This window comes from Rhinolophus hipposideros, assembly GCF_964194185.1.
Source record: "Rhinolophus hipposideros genome assembly, chromosome: X".
In the NCBI taxonomy this organism is placed as follows: Eukaryota; Metazoa; Chordata; class Mammalia; order Chiroptera; family Rhinolophidae; genus Rhinolophus; species Rhinolophus hipposideros.
Genome location: NC_138046.1, coordinates 50565491 through 50590323, shown reverse-complemented (window position 1 = coordinate 50590323; position 24833 = coordinate 50565491). Strand labels below are relative to the sequence as shown.

The following is a 24833-nucleotide window of genomic DNA, read 5'->3' as shown; positions in this document are numbered from 1 at the left end:
TTTTCCTTTCCAATTTGTGTGCTTTTTATTTTATTTTCTTGTTTTTATTTCACTAGCTAGCATTTCTAGTACAATATCAAAAAAAAAGTGGGGAGAGTGGATATTCTTGCATTGTTTCTGATTGAAGTGGAAAACATCCGGTTTCTCACAATTAAGTATGAATTTAGCTGGTGGGTTGTAGATATTCTTTATCAAGTTGAGGATGTTCCCCTGTATTCCTCGTTTGCTGAGAGTTTTTGTCATTAGTGGGTGTTCAATTTTGCCAGTGCTTTTTCTATGTCAATTGAAGTAATGATGATTTTTTTTTCCTTTAGCCTGTTGACATGGTTAATGACATTAATTGATTTTGAAATGTTGGACCAGCTTTATTTTTTTCAGTCAAAATTTCAATAAAACATTTTGATTTTCCTAATATTTAAGATTTTTGCATCTATGCTCATGAGAGAGATTGGTTTGTAGTTTTTCTTTATTGTAATATGTCTTTATCTGGTTTTGGTATTAAGCTGAGGCTGGCTCTCATATTGAGTCAGAAAGTGCTCCCAACTGCTTCTGGTTTCTGGAAAAGATTGTAGAGAATGAGTATCATTTTATATGATTCCATTTTCACCCCTCTCTAATCATATCAATTATACTTTTTATAATTTTTAGTGGTTGCCTTAGAGTTTGCAATACACATTTACAAGTAATCTAATTCCACTGTCAATTAACCCTATGTCATTTCACAGATAGTGCAGAGACCTTATAACTTAGTTATATATACTGAATACCAATCCCCCTTCTGTCCCTTATAACATTCCTGCCATTCATTTCACTTATCCATATGCTAAAATTACCTAACACATTGCTATTACTTTGAATAGTTTTCTTTTAGATCACTTAAAATAAGAAAATGAAAGATTTTACTTTCACATATTCCTTCTTCTATTCTCTTCCTTTCTTTATAGAGATCTGATTTTCTAACCAATATCATTTTCCTTTTCTCTGAAGAACTATTTTTAAAAAAACATTTCTTGCAAGACAGATTTACTGGCAACAAATTCCCTCAGTTTTTGTTTGATAAAAGTCTTTAATTTTCCTTTACTTTGGAAGGATCCTTCTGCTGGATACAGAATTCCAGGTAGGTGGGTCCCCCAACCCCAATACTTTAGATATTTCACTCCACTCTCTTTTTGCTTGCATGGTTTCTCATGAGAAGTCCAATGCAGTTCTTAGCTTTGTTTCTCTATAGGTAAAGTGTTGTTTTCCTCTGGCTGTTTTCAAGATTTTATCTTTCTCTTCTCAAACACAAGTTTCTGTGTTTGAACAAGATATGCTTAGGTGTAATTTCTTGGTAGTTACCGTGTTTCCTCGAAAATAAGACCGGGTCTTACATTAATTTTTGCTCCAAAAGTCGCATGAGGGCTTATGTTCAGGGGATGTCATCCTGAAAAATCATGCTAGGGCTTATTTTCTGGTTAGGCCTTATTTTCGGGGAAACACAGTATTCTGCTTAGTGTTCTCTTCTCAGATCCTGGATTAGTGATCTGGTATCTGTCATTAATTTTGGAAAATTCTCAGCCATCCTTGCTTCAAATATTTCTTCTGCTCCTCTCTCTCTTATCCTTCTGGTATTCCAGTAATGTGTATGTTATACCTTTTGAAATTTTCCCATAGTTCTTGGATAGTCTGTTCCATTTTTTACAGTCTTCTTTCTCTTTGCATTTCAGTGTGTGACATTTCTATTGACATGTCTTCAAGCTTATTGATTTTTCCTTGGCCGTATCCAGTCTACTGATGAGACTCTCAAAGGAATCATTTCTATTGTAGTGCTTTTAACTTCTGGCATCTACTTTTGATTCTTAGAGTTTCTACCTCTCTGCTTACATTAACCATCTGTATTTGCATGTTGTATACGATTTCCAATAGACTCTTTAGCATATTAATCATAGTTATTTCAAATTCTATATATATGACCATTCCAAAACCTGTGTCATGTCTGAGTTTGGTTCTGATGCTTGTTTTGTCTCTTGAGACTGTTTTTGTTTGTTTTAAGCATTCCTTATAATTCTTTTTTGTTGAAAGCCAGACTTGATGTATAATGTAATAGGAACTGAGGTAGTAAACAGGCCGTTAGTGTGAGGTTTTATGTTAATCAGGCCAGGAGTTGGTCTGTGTTTAATGTTTTATCTAGCTGGAGGTGTCACTGGTTTTCATTTCCTCTCAGGTCCTTGTTTTTGTCTCCCATTTTCTTTGGGTTTCCCTAAAAACTTCTTAAATGGATTCTGAGCTTTGCAGGTTGTTCAGTTGTAATTATTATGTGGAAGCCCTGTTGAGGTGGTGGTAAGCTGTGGGGTGAGGGGAGACATTCTACAATCCTATAATTCTCAGTCTTTCAGCTTGCCTGTGTCCCCAGCCTGTACCCTTCACAAGTGTTCCACAGCATTTTTTCTCTTCTCTCTTAGATGAGACAGGAAGGCTAGAGGAGCCTGAAGTCACATAATTTCCCTTTTCCCACACTGGAGAAGGCTTTGTTAAAGTTGTTTCACTTGCTGGATAGCCCTTTGTTAGGTAGAAGCTCTGTGTGTTTTTCAAAATGATTCCTTTTCCCCTCCCCATGCCAGGAACAGGAGATGTTTTTCTTGGCTCTTCAACTTGAGAACCTAGCGGGGTTCCTGGAGGTAAAAGTCATGAAAATGTGGGGCCCTCATAGATGGCAGCCTCTAAGAGTTTGTTATTCAAACACTAATCTACACTGTGCCTCAAGCAATTTGTCAAAGTTACCACTTAGGTATTGCTACCAGTTATGGCTCCAGTGTTTTCCACTCTTAATAAGCAGATCTGAGCTGTGATTCTCTGTAATTGCCTCTCTCCAGATTTCAGGGTTGCAGTTTGCTCTGGAACTTCAATTCTCTGATGGGTCCAAGAAAAAGTCGTTGATTTTTAGTTTTTGGGCTGTTTTTCTTGTTGTAAGACAGAGTGGTGACTTCCAAACACTTTTCATGTTGAAGTTGAAACCAGAATTTGCAACTGGTTTTTTTCATTCAACATTATGTTTGGGAGTTACATCCAGGTTGATACCAGTAGTTATATTTTATTCATTTTCTCTACTGTATAGTATTCTATTTTACAAACATACCACACTTTATCCATTCTCTTACTAATGAACATGTATGTTGTTAACAAATAATGCCACAATGAGCATCCTTTGAACATCTCCGAATGTGCACATGTAAGAGTTCCTCTGGGAAAGGTAGGAGTGGGGTTGTTGACTTTTCCTGTGTGGGCATCTCCCATTCTAGTAGATATTGCCACGACGTTCTTGAAAGTGGTTATACCCATTTATATTCAGCCAGAAGTATATTAGAGTTCTTACTATTCCATACGTTCACCAATACTTGGCATTGTCAGGCCTTTAAATGTATGCCAACATCCTGGGTATTAAATGGTATCTCATAGTAGTTTTATTTTGCATTTTTCTGGTTACTAATGAGACTTCATAAGTTAACTGGCCATTCATGTTTTCTCCTCTGTGTGTTGCCTATTCATAGCTTCTGACCATTTTTATTTGGCTGTTTGTGTTTTCTTATTGATTTATAGGGAAGGATTTCCTTAAAATGACTCAAAAAGCACAAACCATCAAATAAAATACGAATGCTATGATTACATTAAAATGAAACTTCTGCTTAACACAAGACATCAGAAGAAATGTTAAAAAAAATAAGCCACCTACTGGGAAAATATATTTGCTAAATAAGCAACAAGGGTTTGTATTCAGAATTTAAACAGTATCTCTATAAATAATGTGAAAAACTTAAATAATGGACAGAAAGGAACAGGCAACTCACAGAAGGTTCTTGAAAGGCTAATAAATGTGTGAATACATGTATAATTTCACTGGAAATCAGGAACATGCAAATTAAAACAATGAGATACCTTTCAAATACATTAGACTGGCAAAAATGAAAAAAGTCTACAAAGTCTTGGTGAAGATGTGAAAGAGATCTCTGAAACCCTGGACATGGAGTTGAAGATATACATACCCTGTATCATAGTAATTCCATTCCTAGGCATGCAAAGTAGAATAGTCATTCTTAAAATGTCACTCTCAGACCAGTAACAACAGCATCTCCTGGGAACTTGTTGAAAATGCAAATTCTCAGGCCGTACTCCAGATCTACTGAATAAAGAATTCTGGGGGGTGGAGCCCAGCAATGTGTTTTAACAAGCCTGCCAGGTGATTCTGGTGCACACTAACATTTGAAAATCATTGCAACAGAGCAATATTCTTCCAATTTTTTTTTACTAAGATCTACACGAAGAAGTGCATATTACATTCTGGCCCATACACATACAGCCCTCCCACCACCATGCACACAGGCATGCTCACAAACCAAAAACTTCAAGAAACATTAATTATTCTTACTCTATGGAACACAGTTTGATATTTTCTATTCTATTTCATTTCATTAGAAAATTGCTGATTATGGGGTGGCCGGTTAGCTCATTTGGTTAGAGCGAAGGGTGCCAGTTCGATCCCCGCATGGGCCATTGTGAGCTGCGCACTCCTTAAAAAAAAAAAATGCCGGTTATAACCGACTAATTGTGCAATACTGCTTATTGCAGAATTGTCCATAATAGCAAAAAATGAAAAGAAAAATCTTCAGGAGAATTAATAAATGAATTATATTTACTATATTTCTGCAATGGAATACTACATAGTTCCTTCTATCACTAGAAGTAAATTTCAAAAACATTATGTATATTGAGTCAAAAAAGCAAGTTGTAGAAAGATATGTACAGCATGATTTCATCTATGCAGTTTCACAATAGGTTAAATTATATGTTGTTTATGAATATATAGCTATGAAGTAAAAATATAAACCAAGGATTATTTACAACTTTACTTAAACATTTGCCAACTTCTCAAAATTTAGAAGCCCTGTGCTTTCACTTTGCTGCTTAGCTACTAGCAACTTAAGTCATATGTCATATGAAAGCCAGGTGCAGCATTCTGAAGAGAAAACTCATGTGATAACAGGAAACCGTATTCACAACCAGGCAGTTGATTATTTATTGACTAATTCCAGAGGCACCATGGCTACCAGATATGGTGGTCCTAGGAATACTACTTAATTTATTACTTCCCTAGGAAATTGGAGGTTACTTGTCCTTCAATTTAGGGCTTCTAGTAGGTATGAACTAGAGTCTCTTCAAGATTTCTTCAAAATGTTAAGGGTAGCTTAGGACCTCAAAAACCCACAAAGAACATCACAGGAAATACTACTTACATAGTATGCAGAGAAAGAATAGTCAAGGCCAACAAAAAAGTACAATCACTATGCCTACGTCATAATTCTTTGATATAATCAAAGCAAATTTAAAAGTATTACTTTAGGTAGAGGTAAATTAAAATGAAAACAACCCGTTTTTTTCTTGGTTTAGCCTATACCTTGTTTGGCTCCCCTGGATTATATGAAGAAAACATAGGAATTTTTCGGATCTCTTCCTCTGACAAACGATTTCTCTGGATCTCATCTTCTGGGACAAATCCTACTGGCTGCGTCAGCTTCTTAGGCCCAGTCCAACACTGCTCAGGTGAATTATCAATAACTTTTGCCACATGGAGACTGGGACCTTTACCCTGTGCTGCCTGTTTTCCCTTGTCCTGGAGTAATGACGGGTTCTCAGCTGTGCCACTATCTCCCACTGATGTAGCTGAGACCAGTGAGTGGGAAGCAAAGGGTTCACCTCTCATAAGTTGGAACTCTTCAAGACGTTTTTTCATTATCATCTCTTGGTAAAAACTTTCCAGGTTGTTCATGGGATCACCTTTGTTCTTCTTTTGGGGTTCATCTGGATCAAGACAAAGAGATAGGGAAGTTCTACAAAGCCTACCAATACAATCTTTGACAATTAATAAAAGTTAAATCTTGGATCTCAGATATAGAAATTCTGCTGGGGCCAGGCGTTTAAAACCTGCGACAAACGACAACCAAACAAGGCTGAAACTATGGTGAGGCAAGTGAGGCACTTGGGGTGCAAAATTTAAGGAGGTGCTCACTCTCAGGGTCATGCAAGTACATACACCTAAATGATAAGTACATTGGAAAATGTAACCTGTATGACCTTATCACACTTTACAAAATTACTAATAATTCTTTAGTATTATCTAATACCAAGTTCATATTCAAATGGCCCTGATTATCTCAAAGATATCTTTTAACACTTGGTTGTTCTATTTAGGATCTAAATCAGCCTTTGGCTGTGATATCTCTTAAGACTTTTTTACTTTAAAACAGTGGCCCTTCTTTCCCACCCCTCCAACCCATTTCCCCCCAATACCATGGATTTATTAGAGGAACCACATTGTTTGTTCACAGAACAAATGTATTTGACTGATTGCTCTTCATGGTATTGCTTAACTTGTCCTCAATCTCCTCCATTCCTTACAATCTGGCAGTTAAATCTAGAACTATCTAGAAATAGTTTATCGAATACAGTACCCACTGACCACACAAATCTATTTAAATTAATCTTTTAAATGTCAGTTCCTCAGTTAAACTAGTCACATTTCAAATACTCAACAGCTACGTGTGGCTAGTGGATACCATATCAAGCAGAAAAGAAAAGACCATTTACATCATTGTAGCAAGTTGCATTGGCTAGTACCTATCTAGGTTTGATTACATACAGGCTCAATATTTTTAGGCAAGAATCCTCCATAGACACATGTGTACTTCCTACTCCATCATAAGGCACATAACGTTTGGTGGTTCCATTTTTAATGATGCTGAAATTGATCAGTGGATTCAGGTGGTGTTAGTTTGATCTCTCCATTATGAAGTTTTTCAATTCACCTTTCACCTAATGGGTTTTACATCCGTTGATGACCACTGCCTAGATCTATCAATTTATTAAGAGTTGTGAAATGGAACTCCCTAATTCTATTATTTCTTTTGTATTTATTAATTCCATTATTGCTTTTGTATTTATTATCTGGAATTCTATAATGAACTTACCATCATCAACTATTTAGTTTCCCTATATACAGTTCATACAGGAAAGACAGGAAAAATGCTTAATTTCTTTCCCATTTATTTACCTACTATGAGAGTAATGAGTTGGTACCTCAGAAATGTCCAATGGTGACAACGATTATTTTAAATTGTGAGATCATGTATTTTGCTATATTTGACTTGTTTCAATTAAATGTACTCATTATTCTTTTTTTGTGGTCAAATTATTCCACTTAGGACCAGTAGTGAGAGTCCCTTCAAATTAGCTCTGTGTTACTTTTCAGTTTTCTGGCACAGCAAGTTGTCCATAGCTCATCCTGCACATTTCCTGACTCAAACCTGGAATATTTCTCCAAGGAACCCCTGGTTCCTTTTAGTATTTAGAAAGCACAATGTGTTGTTAGGTGTATTTACTGTTGTTGAGTTATTTTGCTTCTATGCCTTTTTAGAGGACAAAACTAGGAAATTTTGTCCACTGAAATGGACTTAGAGAGTATTGTGCTAAGTGGAGTAAGTCAGACAGAGAATGACAAATGTCACATGATTTCACTTATATGTGGAATCTAGAGAACAGGATAAATGAACAAACAAAACAGAAACATGCTCATAGATACAGAGAGCATTTTGATGGTTGCCAGATTGTGGGGAGGGGATGGGTAAAAGGGGGAGGGCATTAAGAAGTACAAATTGATAGTTATAGTCATGGGGATGTAGAGTATACCATGGGCAATGTAGTCAGTAGCATTGTAATAACTATGTATAGTGTCAGATGGGTACTGGATTTATCAGGGGATCACTTCGTGAGTTATATACATGTATAATCACTGTGCTGTCCACCTGAAATGAATATGTCAACTGTAATTGAAAAATAAAAAATATGTATATAAAAAATGTTAAAGCAGGGTTTATTAAAAAAAACTAAAAAAATTTTTAAAGAGAAAAATAAATCTTGAGTTCATACTGGTATTTCCACTTCAAATTCAAGATTATAAGGTTTTTACTCAAATTCCTTGATTTTAGACTTGTATCTTTTTTTACATATGCTTAAAATATTGACACCTAATATTAACAAAATTATTTATTAGCTTTTTCCTACAATATATTTATAGAATTTTAAAATGTCAATAACAATACTAATATGACTATCAGGAAAACAAAACACACACTGAATACAGTTTTATATTTCTTTGCAGTTACTGTTGTCCTTAAATATATCCCATTATGAATGTACAAATATTGTTTTAAATTCATTTAAAATAATTGTTCTCTCTGTATGGTTATGCTACCAACTTTATTCATAGGTTCATCTGTATCAGGTTGTTCATGAAGTTTAGGGATTGATTTTAATTCCCTTTTTGATTAAATTTTTTAAATCGTGCAAAACCTTAACAGAAGTCTCACTTCTATCTCCGTCCTCTTCATTCTCATTTATTTCCTTCCCCATAAATAATAATTTTATTAGGTTTTGGCTTTATGATTCCATTTTTTTGAAATTTAAGTAAATATGTACACATACGTAACGTGTGTGTGTGTGTGTGTGTGTGTGTATTTCATTAGATACACTCCTTCCTACCTGAACAGTAACTTAGTACAAGCACTGTTCTACAACTTACTTTTCTGCACTTAATAATAATACATACTGGAGATAACACCATTATTATTAGGTAGAGCTCTTCCCGTTCCTTCTCATAGCCGTGTAATACTCCATTATGTAGATGTACCACAGTTTGATCAAGTACTCCCTACTGATGCACACTGGTCAGTATCTAGTCGTTTTTGCTGTTATAAATAATGTCCTGACAAACAGCCTTGTGCATAAAGGATTTTGTATTTTCCCAGTACATCTTTGAAATAGATTCCAACCGGTGGCTTTGCTGAGACAAAGGGTCGAATGTGTATGTAACTTTTCTACATAGCACTAAATTCCATTCTATAAGAGTTGTACTATTCTACATTTCCACCAGCAAGGTATAAGAATAACTATGGAAGGATTTCTTAAGTCCCAAAAGGACTAAACATTAAAGGTAAATGTTGACAAATTCAACTACATTAAAATAAAATAAAAAAAAACTTCTGTTCTTCAAAAATATCATAAAGAGGTAGAAAAGTTTGGAATGGGAAAAGATATTTGCTGCCCAAATAACTGATAAAGAACACAACCATTAGGAAAATGGGCAAAAGTTGAAAAGGTGCCTTGCAAAAGAGGAAATACACATGGCTAATAAATATATGGAAAATTACTCAACCATATTAGAATTCAGGGAAATGTTAATTAAGAAGAAGGTGAGATACTAATAGAAAACTGCCATATTGGCAAAAAATTAAAAAGAATGCCAATATCATACATCAGTGAGATTATGGAGTAAATGAATCCCTCATACATTGCTGGTAGGAATGTGCAACCATAGTGCAAACCATTATGACGTTATTTACTACCGTGGACTATATGCTCATATTATGACCCATTAATTCCACACCTACACACATACTCTAGAAAAAACTGGGCATATGTGCCCCAGGATACAACAATAAAAACCTTTAGATCAGTGCTATTTATAATAGCCTGAAACTAGCTAAAATACAAGTGTCCATCAAGAAAGAATCAATTATAAAATTGTACTTTAAGTTTATGTAATAATACTACATTCCAGTGAAAGTGAACAAAAAGGGTATGCATGACCAAGTGGATGAATCCTAATGTTTACACTCAAAAATATTTATTCAGTGACTATTATGATCCAGCCACTACTCTAGGTTCTTGAGATACATGAATAAATAAAACAAAGATCCCTACCTTCATAGAGTTAAGTGAATTATATTAGAAAGTTATGTGAGAAGGTTATAATTGCTACGAAACAGAAAAAAAATACAGCAGTATAAGGTCTCACCGCCCAGGGGGTGGTAGTATTAGCAGTTGCAATTTTAATGTTGGTCTGGGTAGGTCTCATTGAGATGATGATATTTAAGAGAAGACTTAAAGAATGTGAGGGAATCCACCATGCTCATATTAGAGTGAAGGCCCCAATGTGGGCATATGTCTAAAAAAAATTTTAAAGTCTGAAATCATACAATGTATTTCTCTGACCACATGCAATCACATCAGAGATCCACTACTGAGAGATAGATGGGAAAACATAAATATTTGGAAATAAGGCAACACACTTCAAAATAGCCCCTAGGTAAAAAAAAACTCACAAAGGAAATTTAAAAATATTTCGAACTAAATGAAATACAACATATCAAAATTTATGGATGCAGCTAAAACAAATCTCAGAGAGAAATTTGTAGCTTCAAAAGCCTGTATCAGAAAAGAATAATGGTTTCAAATCTATAACCTGAGCTTCCAACTGAGGAAACTAGAAAAAGAGCAAACAAAACCAAAGCAAGCAGAAGGAAGAAAATAATAAAGATTAGGGAATAAACCAGTACAATAGAAAACAGAAAAATCAATGAGACTTAAAGCTGAAAACGTTAACAAAATGGCAAACCCTTAACTAGACCGACCAAGAAAATAAGAGAAGGCAAAAGTGACCAAATTAAAACAAACTTAAGAGGTATCATTACTGACCCTATAGGAGTAGAAACAATTTTAAGGTAATATTATAAATAACTTCAGGCCAACCAATTAGAAAACTTAGATGAATGGACAAATTCAGAGAAAGATACAAATTACCAAAGCAGACTCAAGAAGAGAAGAGATGAATAAGTAGAGGATGAATTAGTAATCAACAAACTGCCCACAAAGAAAGTCCAAATCCAGGTGACTTCATTCGTGAATTCTACAAAATATTTAAAGAAATAGTGTCAATCCTGCACAAACACTTACAGAAAATAGAGGAGGAGAGAACATTTTCCAACTTATTCTATGATGTCAGTATTAGACAGAAACCAAAGCTAAACAAAGACATCACAAGCAAAGGAAAACCACAAACCAATATCCCTCGTGAAAACAGACACAAAAATCTTTAACAAAATATTAGCAAGCCTAACCCCAAAACATATAAAAATGATTATTCACATATAAGTGGGGTTCATCCTAAGAATGAAAGATTGGTTTGCCATCTAAAACCTATTAATATAATACATTATATTACTAAATTAAGACCTTAAACCACATGATCACCACAGAAGATGCGAAGAGAGCAATAAACAACATCCAACACCCACAACTAACTAGAAATAGAAGAGAACATAGTCTCAAGCATGGTAAGTTGAATAATGCCCCCACACCAAAGATGTCTACATCTCAATCCCTGGAATCTGTGAAAATGTTACATGGCAAAAGGGACTCTGCAGATGGAATTAAGATACAGATCTTGAGATGGGGAGATTGTCTCGCATTATGTAGGTAGGCCAAATATGATCATAAGGGCCCTTATATAAGAAGGAGGCAGGAGAGTCAGAAGCAGAGGAGCAGAGGTAGTGATGGAAATAGAGGTTGAACTAACGTGAAGAAGGGGCCATGAGCTAATGAATACTGGCGGTCTAGAAGCCGGCGAAGGTTCCTCTAGAGAACTCCAGAAGAAATGGAGCCCTGTGGACTAACTGATTTTTAGGACTTCCAACCTCTAGAACTGTAAGAGAAGAACTCTGTATTGCTTTAAGCCGCTAAGTTTATGGTAACAAGTTACAGTACCCATAAGGCAGTAATACACTGCTAAAGAGCATGTTAAAAAACAAAAAACAAAACAACAACTAGAGCTAAGATCATAGTTAATGGTTGAAAACTGAACGTTTTCCCCCTAAGTCTGGGAATAAGACAAAGATGTCTGCTCTCACCACTTCCATTCAACATTGTACTGAAGGTTCTGGACAGTGCAAGGAGGCACAAGAAAGAAGACCTCCAAATTGGAAAGGAAGAGTAAAACTGTCTTTATTCATAGGCAACACAATTGTCTATGTAGAAAATCCTAAGTTGTTTACAATAAAACTACAAAAACTAATAAAAGAATTTAGTTACAGAATACAAGATCAATATACAATAATCAATTGTATGTCTATATACTTGCATACAACAATCAGAAAATGAAATGAGGACTTATCAGGCAGATCAATTCGTAAGTTATATAAATGTCTAACCACTATGCTATACACCTGAAACTAACATAATATTGAATGTCAACTGTTTTTGAAAACCAAAAATCAAAAAAAGAAACGAAAATGAAATAAGGAAACAACTCTATCCACAAGAGCATCAAAACGAATACATCATTTAGAAATTCATAAAGTATAATATTTATAAACCGAAAGCTATAAAACACTGCTGAAATAAATTACAGAAGATCTAAATAAAGGAAGAAACATTCTATGTTCGTGGACTAGAATATTCAATATTATTAAAATGGAAATTTCCCCCAAATTGAGTTATAGATTCAACACAATTCTTATCAAACTCCAGCAGGCTTCTTTGTAGAAAAATTGACAAGCAGCTTCTTAAATTTACATGGAAATACAGAGGACATAGAATAAACAAAGCAATTTTGAAAAAGAGGAACAAAGTTGGAGAAGTTACACTACCCAATTTCAAAACTTACAATAAAGAGATTCAGAACATAAAGATAGGCATATAGATCAATGTAAATAAAACAAGTGTCCAGAAATAAATCATTACCTTTGTGGTCAATTTATTTTTCCACAAAGTTGCCAAGACAATTCAATGGGGAAATAATAGTCTTTAAAATAAATAGTATTGGAACAATCAGATATCCAATTACAAAAATATGAACTTTGACCTTTATCTCACACATACAAATTAACTCAACGTGGATAACAGATCTAACTGTAAGACCTAAAACTATAACTATTCTAGAAGAAAACACAGGATCATACCTTTGGGACTTTGAATTCAGCAAAGATTTCTTAGACATGATACCAAAAGCACAAGTCATAAAGGAACAAATTGATAAATTCAACTTCATTAAAATTAAAGATACCATTAAGAAAGTAAAAATAAAAGACAAGCTACAGACTGGAAGAAAATATTTACAAATCATATTCTATCGTATAATGCCTTTTATTCAGAATACATAAAGAACTCTTACGACCCAATTCTAAGAAAACAAACCATTCAATCAAAAAATGGGTAAAATACTTGAATAGACATTTCATCAAAGAAGACATATGAATGGCTAATAAACACATGAAAAAGTATCCAAGATTATTTGTTATTATACAAATTCAAATTAAAACCACAATGAGATCAGTACATACCCACTAGAATGGCTGCAATAAAAAAAACAGGCAATAATAGCAAGTGATAACAATGATGGAGAGCAACAGAAATGCTCACACATTGCTGATGAGAGTAAAATGGTGTAACCACACTGGAGAAGTTGGGTAGCTCCTCCAAAGGTTATTATATACGAGGTCAGACAATTAAGTTTGCAAACTCATCCTAGAAAAAGTGCTACATACCTCACTGCTGAATACCACTATGGTCACCTTTGAAGTACTCCCCTTGGGAAGCTATGCACCGATGCCAGCTCCTAGTCCACCCTTCAAAGCAATTTTGGAACTCTTTCTGGAAGGGCCCTCAGAGCTGTCATCATATTACCCTTGATGTCCTGAATTTCATCAAAATGTCTTCCTTTCAATATTTCCTTTACCTTCGGGTAAAGAAAGAAGTCACTGGGGGCCAGATCAGGTGAGTAGGGAGGGTGTTCCAATACAGTTATTTGTTCACTGGCTAAAAACTCCCTCACAGACAGTGCCGTGTGAGCTGGTGCATTGTCGTGATGCAAGAGCCACAAATTGTTGGCAAAAAGTTCAGGTCGTCTAACTTTTTCATGCAGCCGTTTCAACATTTGTAAATAGCAAACTTGGTTAAATATTTGTCCAGTTGGTACAAATTCATAATGAATAATCCCTCTGATATCAAAAAAAAGTTCGCAACATCGTTGCAACAAATTCACGAACTTAATTGTCCAACCTCATATAGTTACCACATGACCCAGAAATTCCATTCAATCAAGAGAAATGAAAACATATCTACACAAAAACCTGGCCATCAATGTTCACAGCATTATTCATAATAGCCAAAAAGTGGAAACAACCCAAATGTCATCAAGGGGTGAAGAAATAAACAAAATGTGTTATATCTACTCGTATACAACGGAGAACTATTTAGTAATAGAAAGTAATGAATTGCTGATACCTGCCACAACATGTACAAACTTCAAAAGTATTCTGCTACCTGAAAGAATCAGATTCCAAAGATCGCATATTGTAAGATTCCATTTACATGAACTATCTAGAAACAACAAATTTATAGAGACGGGCTTGGGTAGACATGGGAGTGATTTACTGCAAACAGACTCAAGGAAGATGGAAATGTCCTAAAATTGGATTGTAGTGATGACCGTAGTATTAAATAACTTAACTGAAAATCATCTAATTGAACACTTACAATAGGCGAATTTCATCGTATGTAAATTACATACCTCAATAAAGCTGTTTTAAAATTGAGAAAAAATATTCAGTCTCACAAAATGTTAGAAGGAATAGAGAATAGTGAAAATATTGAAGAATAATTAAATGAATGAAAAGGTATACCATATTCACATTTGAAGATTCATATTGCAAATGCTATGTCAATTGTTCTCAATTGATTTAAATACTCAATGGACACTCAATCAAAATCACAGGAGAGCAAGAGAGAGGAGGGACGGAGGGAGGGATAGACAGAGATAGAAACAGAGAGAGATTGTATGTGTGACAAGCTGATTCTAAAATTTCCATGATAAAGCAAAATGTCAAAAGTAGACAAAACACTTGAAGAACAAGAAAGAAGAAATTGTTCTTCTGCTATACCAGATATCAAGACATTTAAAAAACTAAAACTGTGTGATACTGATTTTGCAATAGCCAAAACAGATCAAAAGAACAAAAGAGAGAACACAGAAAAACATCCACGTGTACATGAACATCTGATACATGACAGAGCTAGCAACACAGTAACAGTTCAGTGACAACATTTTCAAAATATAGTGTTGGAATAGAGGGTGCTCTATCCAGAAAGAGAGAGAGAGAAAGTAAAACCCCACTTCATACCATACACATAAATCAATTCCAGGTGGATTAAAGATATACTGTGTTTCCCTGAAAATAAGACCTAGCTGGACAATCAGCTCTAATGAGTCTTTTGGAGCAAGAATTAATATAAGACATGGTCTTATTTTACTATAATATAAGACCGGGTCTTTGTGATGTGATGTGATGTAGTGATGTAATGTAATGTAATGTAATGTAATAAATATAATGTAATGTAATGTAATTAATATAATATAATATATAATATAATAAATATAATATAATACCGGGTCTTACATTGATTTTTGTTCCAAAAGATGCATGAGAACTGATCGTCTGGCTAGGTCTTATTTTCGGGAAACACGGTAAGTGTGAAAGAAAAAAAGAACATAAAGCTTTTAGAATAAAGAACACAATCTTCTTGAGCTTATATGGGAAAGGTTTTATTAAGCAAAGCACATAAAGCACTAAGTAAAAAGGAAAAAATTAATACATTTTATTACATAAAAATGAATAACTTATTTATTAAGACACCATAAAGGCAGTGAAATGATAAGCCACAGCATGGAAATAGACATTTTCAACACATATAACCAACAAAGGATAAGTATCCACAATAATAAAGAACTTGTATAAACTTATAAGAAATACATGTAAGATTAGAGAAGCGATTTGGCGATAGAATATTCAGGACATACAACCATAACACTTTCCTAGCTCTCTCTTTGTCACGGTACTGAAAGTAAGTAGTAGCACTGAGCTCTGCCACATCTCAGGGCTTTGGGGCTAAGCTATTGCTTTGATACATGCCAAAAGTGACCTCTGAACCAAGACTCCATCTGGATACAGATACAGACAGATGCAAAAACATTCAGGGAGGAAACAGACATTTCCACATTTGCTAAGTGGGCAAAAGAATCAAGTAGCCATTTCATAAAGGAGGCTATCCAAATGGTCAATAAATGTGAGGTCTCCAACCTTATAAGCTATCAAGAAAATGAAATTAAAACCACAATGAAACAAACAACACAGACACAGACTCCTGAAAAATATCAATGTCTTGAAAGATAGAAAGACAGACACAGAGACAGTGGAACTGTTCTAAAGGAAACTAAATGCAACGTGTAATCCCTGATTGCATCCTGGATTTGAAATTGAGAAATTTAATTATAACCTGTATAGTAGATAATATTAGTGTAGGAATGTTTAATATTTTAAGAGTGATCATAATACTGTGATTATATAGGAGAATATCTACATTCTTAGGAGATACATAATGAAGTATTTAGGAGTAACTCTCTTAATGTATGAAACTTACTTTCAAATAGTTTAGAAATAAACAAACTACACACCTTCTCCTGTAGAGGAGGACAGAGGTAAAGTAAATGTGGCAAAATACCAACAGTTGGGAAATGCAGGTGAAGGATGTGGGTGTACTATTATTTCAATTTTTCTCCATATTTGAAATGTTTTAAAATAGAAAGCTGAAGAAAATAGCACTTTACTAAAGACTAGTAAACTAATACAGATTTTGTATTGGGAAATGAGGTGCCGCTGTAACAAATACCTAAAAATGGGGAAGTGGCTTTGGAATTGGGTAATGGGTAGAGGCTGGAAGACTTTCTGAACTGCCTGACAGCAAAATGTTGATTGCTTTGAAGAGAGTGTTGGTAGAAGTAAGGATATTCATACTGGTGGTTCTGGTGAGTGCTCAGAAGGAAGGAAAGAGGACAGTAGAGAAAGCCTTTATCATCTTAGAGAATATGTATATCATCATGAACAGAATGTTGCTAGAGAGTTGAACATTAAAATTTATTCTGGTGAGGCCTTAGAAGGAAATGATGAATATGTTACTGGACACTGGAAGAAAGGCGATCTTTGTCATAAAGTGGCAGAAACTTGACTAAATTGAGTTCTGTTTTTGTGTGGAAAGTATAACTCATAGGTGATAAACTTGGATATTTAGCTGAGGAGATTTCCAAAAAAAGTGTGGAAGATGCAGCCTGGTTTCTCTCAGATGCTTATAATAAAATGAGAGAGGAAAGAAATAAATTGAGGAAAGATCTGTTTACAAAGGAACCAGCATTCGATGATCTGGAGAATTTTCAGTCCATCTAAGATAATGTGCTCTGGAAACAGGGCCAGTGGTGTGGATAGATAAACTTTCACTGAAGAAATTAGGTGTGTGACTCATGGATCCAAGCAACCATCTTAGTAGAAGCCAGGAAAAGAGAGAAGGGGCTATCCAGAAAGGATCTGTGGAGAGCAATCATAGCTAATGGTTTGAATCTCTTGACATACATAAGACAGACAGGTTTTTGAGAATTTTTACCAGCAGAAACAATGCCAGCCTGGTGTGAAAGTGACACAGACAGGACAAAATGAAGGAAGCATGACTCCGAGAGCAAACCCATTGATGCAAAAGCCAGAGAGGATGGGGCTGCAGCTACTATGCAAGGTTGAGAAGGTGGAGCTGTACCAGAGGGCCCAGAGAAGAGGACAGAGGACAGAGCACTGAGCCCAGATCATTCACTATTCTTAGACCTTGAATTTGCTAACAGACCTAACAGAATTTGCTGTGCTAGGCTGCTAACTTGCTTTAGAACAGTAACCCCTGCATTCCTTCCTTTTTAGCTCTTTCAGAATGGGAATGCCTATCCTATGCCAGTCTCACCGCTGTATTTTGGATGCAGATAACTTGTCGAGTTTCACAGGTCTCTGGATAGAGAAGAATTTTGCCCTAGGATGGAACACACTCACAGCCTCACGGACACCCCATTTAGTTGCTTCAGATAATAAGACTTGGGACTTTTTGACTTGATATTTAGATGAGATTTGGGACTTAGACTTCATGTTGGAATAGGTTAAGATTTGGGGGGATGTTGTGATGCGATGAATGTATTTTACATGTGAGATGGATATGAATTTTTGGAGACCAGACAGAGGGAGGACTGCACTAGGTTGAATAGCATAGCATACCTTCAAAATCCATATTCATTCAAAGCCTCAGAATGTGACTTTATTTGGAAATAGGGTCTTTGCAGATGTAATTAGTTAAGATGAGGTCATCCTGGATTAGGATGGGTACTGAACCCAAGACTGGTGTCCTTATAAGGCCATTTGAAGACAGAGACACAGACAAAGAAGGAGACTGCCATGTGAGAATGAAGGCAGAGACTGGAATGACGCATCTACAACACCAAGGAATGCTGGCAACTACTAGAAGCTAAGAGACAAGGAAGGATCTTCTTCTAGAGCCTTCAGAAAGTGCATGGCCCTGCTAACACATTCATTTCAGACTTTTATCAACTGTGAAAAGATAAAGTTCTATTGTTCTAAGCCATTAGATTTGTAGTAATTTGTTATGGCAGCCCTAGAAAAAATAATAGTGATTATAGAAAACTCTCTCAAGAAATTTTGTTATAGGGATAAAGAAAAACTATTGATACACACGATATGAATCTCAAAAAGGTCATGCTGAGTTGAAGCAGCATTACACAAAGAATGCACAGTGTATGGTTTCAGTTAGCTGAAGTTCTAAAATAGGCAAAACCAATCTATAGTGAAAAAAATTAAAATACTAGTCATCTCTGGGAGGGTAGGGGCGGGAATTACTAACAAGTATGATGGAACTTTCTGCAGTGATGGAAAAAGTTAGGTTACACCTCATGTAGTGGTATGCTGCAGATGGGTTAATGATTTGCACCTCTTTTCCCAACTCCATATTCGGTGATAACACATTGGTAAATTAAAATCAGCCAAGGTAGGAGTGTATAAACCATAAAAACTGGCAAATGATACAAATCAGAGCCTTTTTATTCCTCCAGGAAAGCTGGCTGTTAAACATTTACCAACACATCACTACAAAGGTATACACATTGACTGCATGCAAATTTTACATCAAAGAAAAATGTAAGTATTTAATTCTAAGTAACAAGATGCATACTGGTATATTTAGGGGGAGGCATGTATTTACATTGACAATTTATTTTAAATACATTAATAAAGTAAGATAGGTTGACAGATGGATAGAGGGACAGACAGATATATGATAAAATAGACTATTAATGGTAGAATGTAGTCGGTGATATAATGGATGTTTGTGATAAAATTATTTCAGCTTTTTTGTGTATTTGAAAATTTTCATTAAAGATTGGAAAAAACACCTTTTCCCGTTTGGATATCAAAAATATTAACATGTACTTAATCCTATTCTTTTGGGGGGCTTCAATTTTTACATTTCATTTTTTAAATTGATACTTATTGTAGATAGTGAAGTGAGAGGATCTAAATCTACTGTTTGCTAAACAATTGAAGGGAATTTTTTGTTTTTATCATTTTTTAAAGATAGTTCATGGTAGGTGTATGCACACCATGGAAAATAGAAAACAGTACAAAATCATGTTAAAATCCTGAAAGGAAAGAAGCAATATGGAGGATCACTGACTGAGGTCCCTGGGGAAAGAAGAGGAACAAGATCCAGAACAAACGTATGAAGATTAACCTTGGGCAATAAGGACTTTCTTAGCACTGAATTGGGATGGAAAAAAATGAGGGTTAGGATGCAGCATTAGCAGCGTCAGGCAGAAAGTGGAAGAAGGTTCTTGCGGATGGCAGTGTTTCCTTTGAAGTAGGAAGAAAGACTGCTAAAAATGGTGAAACAGTAGAATAAGAAAGAGTAATGAAGATCTCAAATAGTACTTGTAAGGGATGAAACAGAGAGCTGACTAGGAACTAGGCGAGAGATTGCTGAACACGGAAGAAGGCTCTAGACAATACCAGAAATGAGAAACTTGTAGAGGCGCTAATCAACAGTTATCTGATTTTTTTCTAGTAGTGCTCAAAAGCCATCATGCAGAAATAAAGAAGGCAATTAGTTGGATTGATTCAGAATTGAGGTTTTGCTGGGTGGGTATGATTCATAGACAAGAAAGCAAGGAGAATGATTTATTGGCAAGAACACGGATAAATAATGGATGGTGGAGTCTAAGTGAGATGTGGAAGGAAAAGAAGACAAGAACGGAATGACAGATTGGAAGAAAAGTAAAAGGTCAAGGAATTGGAAGATTTCAACAGGGTTGAAGAGATGGTATAATGTGTGTTAAGAGAGTTCTGAGAACCAAAAGGATTAGAAAAAGGTTGTGGTCACAGAGTAATATACTGGAGTTTAAGATTCCAGAGGAAGTATATTTCTAGAGGTAATATATGTTGTTTTAAGGTTAGAAAACGGGAAATGTGTTACTCGCCCCAAAACATTTATCTCAAGATATAGTAAAATCACATTTAATAAACCAAAAGTATTTTCAAATCACATATGCAAGTGACATGATCAATATCACACATATAAGAACAGACCTAAATTTAAGTCCTAGCATAGCCATTTAATAACCGACCTTGAGAAAGTAACTTATCCCCTCAGAAGCTCAACTGTTATCTGTAAAATGGGTATAATACTACCACTATCTCATAGGGATATTGTAAGGTTTAAATGAGTTAATGTGCAAAATGCTTATTAGCACAAGGACTGGCACAAATAGGCCTTCAAAAACTATTAGCCATTAGGACTTCTGTTTCTGGGTAAGATGAAGTAAGCACACTTCACCCTGTACCTCTCACTGAATACAGTTATAAAATCTAGAGAGAATGTCTGGAGCATTTGAAGACTGTGAAAGGTACATGGCAGCAGGTGGAATAGATAAGAAGCCCAGAATTTGTAATAACAAAAGACCCATGCCCAGACACAGCCTAATCAAATTGCTGAAAAGTAAACAGAATGAGTAAAAAAAGACATTTAATTAATAATTAAAAAGGACAGTCTTTTCAAATAAAGGTACCAAGACAGTTGGACATCCATATACAAAGAGATTAATGTAGCCCTAACCTTGCACCATATATGTAATTCAGGAAGTAATTCAAAATGGTTCATAGACCTAAATGAGCTAAAAGCATAAGGTATGAGCTAAAAGTATAAATCTTCTGGAAGAACACATTGGAGAAAATCTTGCCGACCTTGGGTTAGAAAGAAACCGTAGTCACAGGGTTGAAAGTAGAAGTGACTATTTAAACAATATTAGTAAGACTTCATCAAAATCACAAACTTTTAAGCTTCAGGAGATGCCATCAGAGAGGTGACATCAGTGAAGGTGGCAGAATAAGGACCCCTTAAAATTCTCTCCTCCATAAAAGCAATGACCAATACTGGCAGAAACTGTCAGAACCAACTTTTTCAGAACTCTGGAAATTAACCAAAGGCTTGCAACAATCTGGGGAACATTTACTCAAGAAAAGAAAAATCAAGATTTATTACTGAGGTGAATCTCAGTAAGAATACTAAGTTTTGTGGCATTTTAACGTGCCCTTTTTGCATCTTTCTCTCCCAGGTCTGTGGTAACCTTGAAAACCAACCTCCTCAAATCATAGTAGAAACCAGCAGCCTGGCAGCCACTGGAGAAGGAAGAATGGGATTGGAGCTCCTTCAAAGCACCATTCGCAGAGAATTTTTATTACTTGACCTGTCTTCTGGTTCCCTGGACGATCCCATAAGCAATGCTATTTTCATCTGGCCTGACTCAAAGCTCACCCAGCCTTTCTCCGCACAACTCTTTTATTTATTTATTTATTTATTTATTTTTATTTATTTCATTTTTTTATTTATTTTTATTTTTTTAAAATTTATTTATTGGGGTGACAATTGTTAATGAAATTACATAATTTCAGGTGTACAGTTCTGTATTACATCATCTATAAATCCCATTGTGTGTTCACCACCCAGAGTCAGTTCTCCTTCCATCACCATATAGTTGATCCCCCTTACCCTCATCTCCCTCCCCCCACCCCCCTCACCCTCTGGTAACCACTAAACTATTGTCTGTGTCTATGAGTTTTTGTTTCTCATTTGCTTGTCTTGTTTTTGGTTTATATACCACATATCAGTGAAATCATAGGGCTCTCTGCTTTTTCTGTCTGACTTATTTCGCTTAGTATTATACTCTCAAGATTCCATCTATGTTGTCACAAATGTTCCTATATCATCTTTCCTTAACGCCGAATAGTACTCCATTGTGTATATATACCACAACTTCTTTATCCATTCACCTATCGAAGGACATTTTGGTTGTTTCTATGTCTCGGCCACCGTAAACAAAGCTGCAATGAACATTGGAGCACACGTGTCTTTATGTATAAATGATTTCAAATTCTTTGGGTAGATACCCAGGAGAGGGATTCCCCGCACAACTCTTGTCAAAAACAATCAGAGGCAGTTGCTGAGTTGAGGCAAACAATAGGTTAACCAAAAAGCTTGGAAGGAAATCCTGGGAAATGAAATGTCCTTAGGAGGCTCTGAAAAGCTCCAATATTATTTCTAGGAATCTAGCAGGCCACACACATGCATAGGGACGTCCACATGGCTAGAGGTTTGTGAATGCTCAAGAAAAGTCTTAAGCTCTCACGTCTGACTAATCTTGAGTCTCTGAGCAAAGAGAAAGTGAAGGCTAATGAAATTGTAAACTGCCTGGCTGACTACTGAAGATGTGCTCAGCTGGCACACGAAATCGCTCAGTACTGGGAAAAGTGCTAGTTCTAAACATAATTAAAACATTGTGTGAATTTAAAGAAGACCACATATTATACAATTCAACTTATACACAATGTCCAGGATAGGTGAATCCATAAGGACAGAGTGTAGGTGAGTAGCCGCCTGGGTTGGGAGTGGAAATGGACTGAGAGCAATCTCTGGGGTGATGTAAATGTTTTAAAACCGGACTTTTGTGATGGCTGACCAACTCTGTAAATTTACTGCAAATCGCTCAATTGTACATTTAAAATGAGTGAGTTTTATGGTATGTAAATGATAACTCAATACAGAAATGAAAAAAATGACCTAACTACATTCCATGAGAAACTCACTTTTTTAAACAAAATATGAAATTCACTTTCAAATATAACATAGGATAAAAGTAAAATGGAGAAAAAATAGTTCTGGAATGTTGGAGTAAGGACCTCTGAAAATCTGCTACTCCATAAAAGCAGAAAGAACACTGGCAAATATTATCAAAATCAAACTTTTGATAAGTCTGGAAATTAAATAAAGGTTTGCAACAATATGAGGAACAATTATTCAAGAAAAATAGCCAAGTGTCAATACTAATAGGAAAATTTGCTGCATTTCAACTTTCCATAATCCCATTTCCCTCCCTCTCTCCACCTTTGCAGTAGCCTTGTAAACCAATAATCTCGAAACTATGGTTGTGGTAAAAAACAGTAGCCTAACTGATGACAGAGGAAGCAGAGCAGTTCTGGAGCTCCCTCAAAACCCCAACCTAAGAGAACTGTCACTGTTTGACCTGTCTAGCACTGAGATAGGTTAGTTAGCTTGTGGTTAGGTAGACAGGAAGGTCCCTGGTGAAATAAACAAAGACAGCCATATCCTGACACTCCCTGTTCTGAAATGGCTCATTCACTCCAAGACAAAATGTAACGGGGCCTTTATCTCATAAATCCCTTTTGGCCAAAGGGAACAGATCTGATAGATGGGAATGGGTTATTTTGTTAATCCCTTCAGGATGGGCAAAAAACAAAAACAAACAAACAAAACAAAAACCCTGATAGAAGAATTCCATTAGAAGGCGCCAACTCCCTTCTCCAAGCAGACAAGGGAAGATATAAAAATGAAAGCCTTTTTGTCCCACTTTGGGCACCCCAGTCTGGGACACCCTGTCCTTCGAGAGCTGCAACTCTTTACTTTTAATAAACTATCTTCTTTTGCAACTCCTCGCCTCTCCTTGGTCCATGCTTCCATTCTTTGTAAGACACGATCCCAGTACTCACAGAAATTTCCTTCATCAGCACCTCAACGAAAAGCTCCATTTGAGGGTGTTTTTCACTTGGTTCATATCTCACCCTGTGGGAAAAGCCCATCCCTTGGGCATTTGTTCAAAACAAATCAATGGGGATTAACATTGCAGCTGCTTGGAATGACATTATCAGTTGTGGCTAACAAGAGGCTGACAAAAAAGTTTAAAAGAAAATATAGGGAATGAGCATCATACTTCCTGATTTCACACATATTACAAAGATGCAGCAATTAAAACAGTATGGTACTGGCTTAAAGTCAGACATATAGACAAGTGGAACACAATAGAGAACCAGAAATAAGCCACACATATATGGTCAACTGACCTTTGACAAGGGTGCCAGCATGGAGAACTGGATATCCACATGCAAAATAATGAAATTGGACCCTTATTTTACACCACTCACAGAAAATCATTTCAAAATGGATTAAAGACTTAAAATTAAGACCTGAAACTCTAAAAGTCCTAGAGGAAAACAGGGGAAAGGCCTCTTGACACTGGTACTGGCAATGATTTCTTGGATATAACCTCAAAAGCATGTAAAACAAAAGCAAAAAGAGGTAGTAGGACTATATTAAACTAAAAAGCTTCTGCATAACAAAAGAAACAAACAATAGAGCAATAAGACAACCTGCAGAATGGGACAAAATATCTGCAAACCTTATATCTGATAAGGAGTTAATATCTGAAACACATATGGAACTCCTACAGCTCAATGGCATAAAAAACAAAACCTGATTAAAAAGTGGGCAAAGTATTTGAATACAGTGATACCTCGGTTTTTGAATGTAATCTGTTCCAGAAGACCTTTCGAGTTCTGAAATATTTGAAAACAGCCGACAGCTAGGCCTCAGGATCTTGCAATCAGCGGAAGCCGCGTGAAATGTTCGAACTCCAAACTGAAGCATTTACTTCCAGGATTATGGCATTCGTAAACTGAAATGTTCGTCAATGG

General features: G+C 35.7%; 1 protein-coding gene across 5 annotated transcripts in view; it reads right to left on the bottom strand.

Moving 5' to 3' along the window:
• RBM41 (RNA binding motif protein 41) overlaps nt 1–24833 on the bottom strand; it is a gene marked incomplete at its 5' end in the record, with an annotated part of 68548 nt that overhangs the window by 21776 nt on the left and 21939 nt on the right. For all 5 annotated transcript variants that reach the window (XM_081044026.1, XM_081044027.1, XM_081044028.1 and 2 more), the window contains one exon: nt 5429–5832. In XM_081044026.1, coding sequence (XP_080900152.1) covers nt 5429–5832 — 404 coding nt within the window. The remainder of the gene's footprint in view (nt 1–5428; nt 5833–24833) is intronic.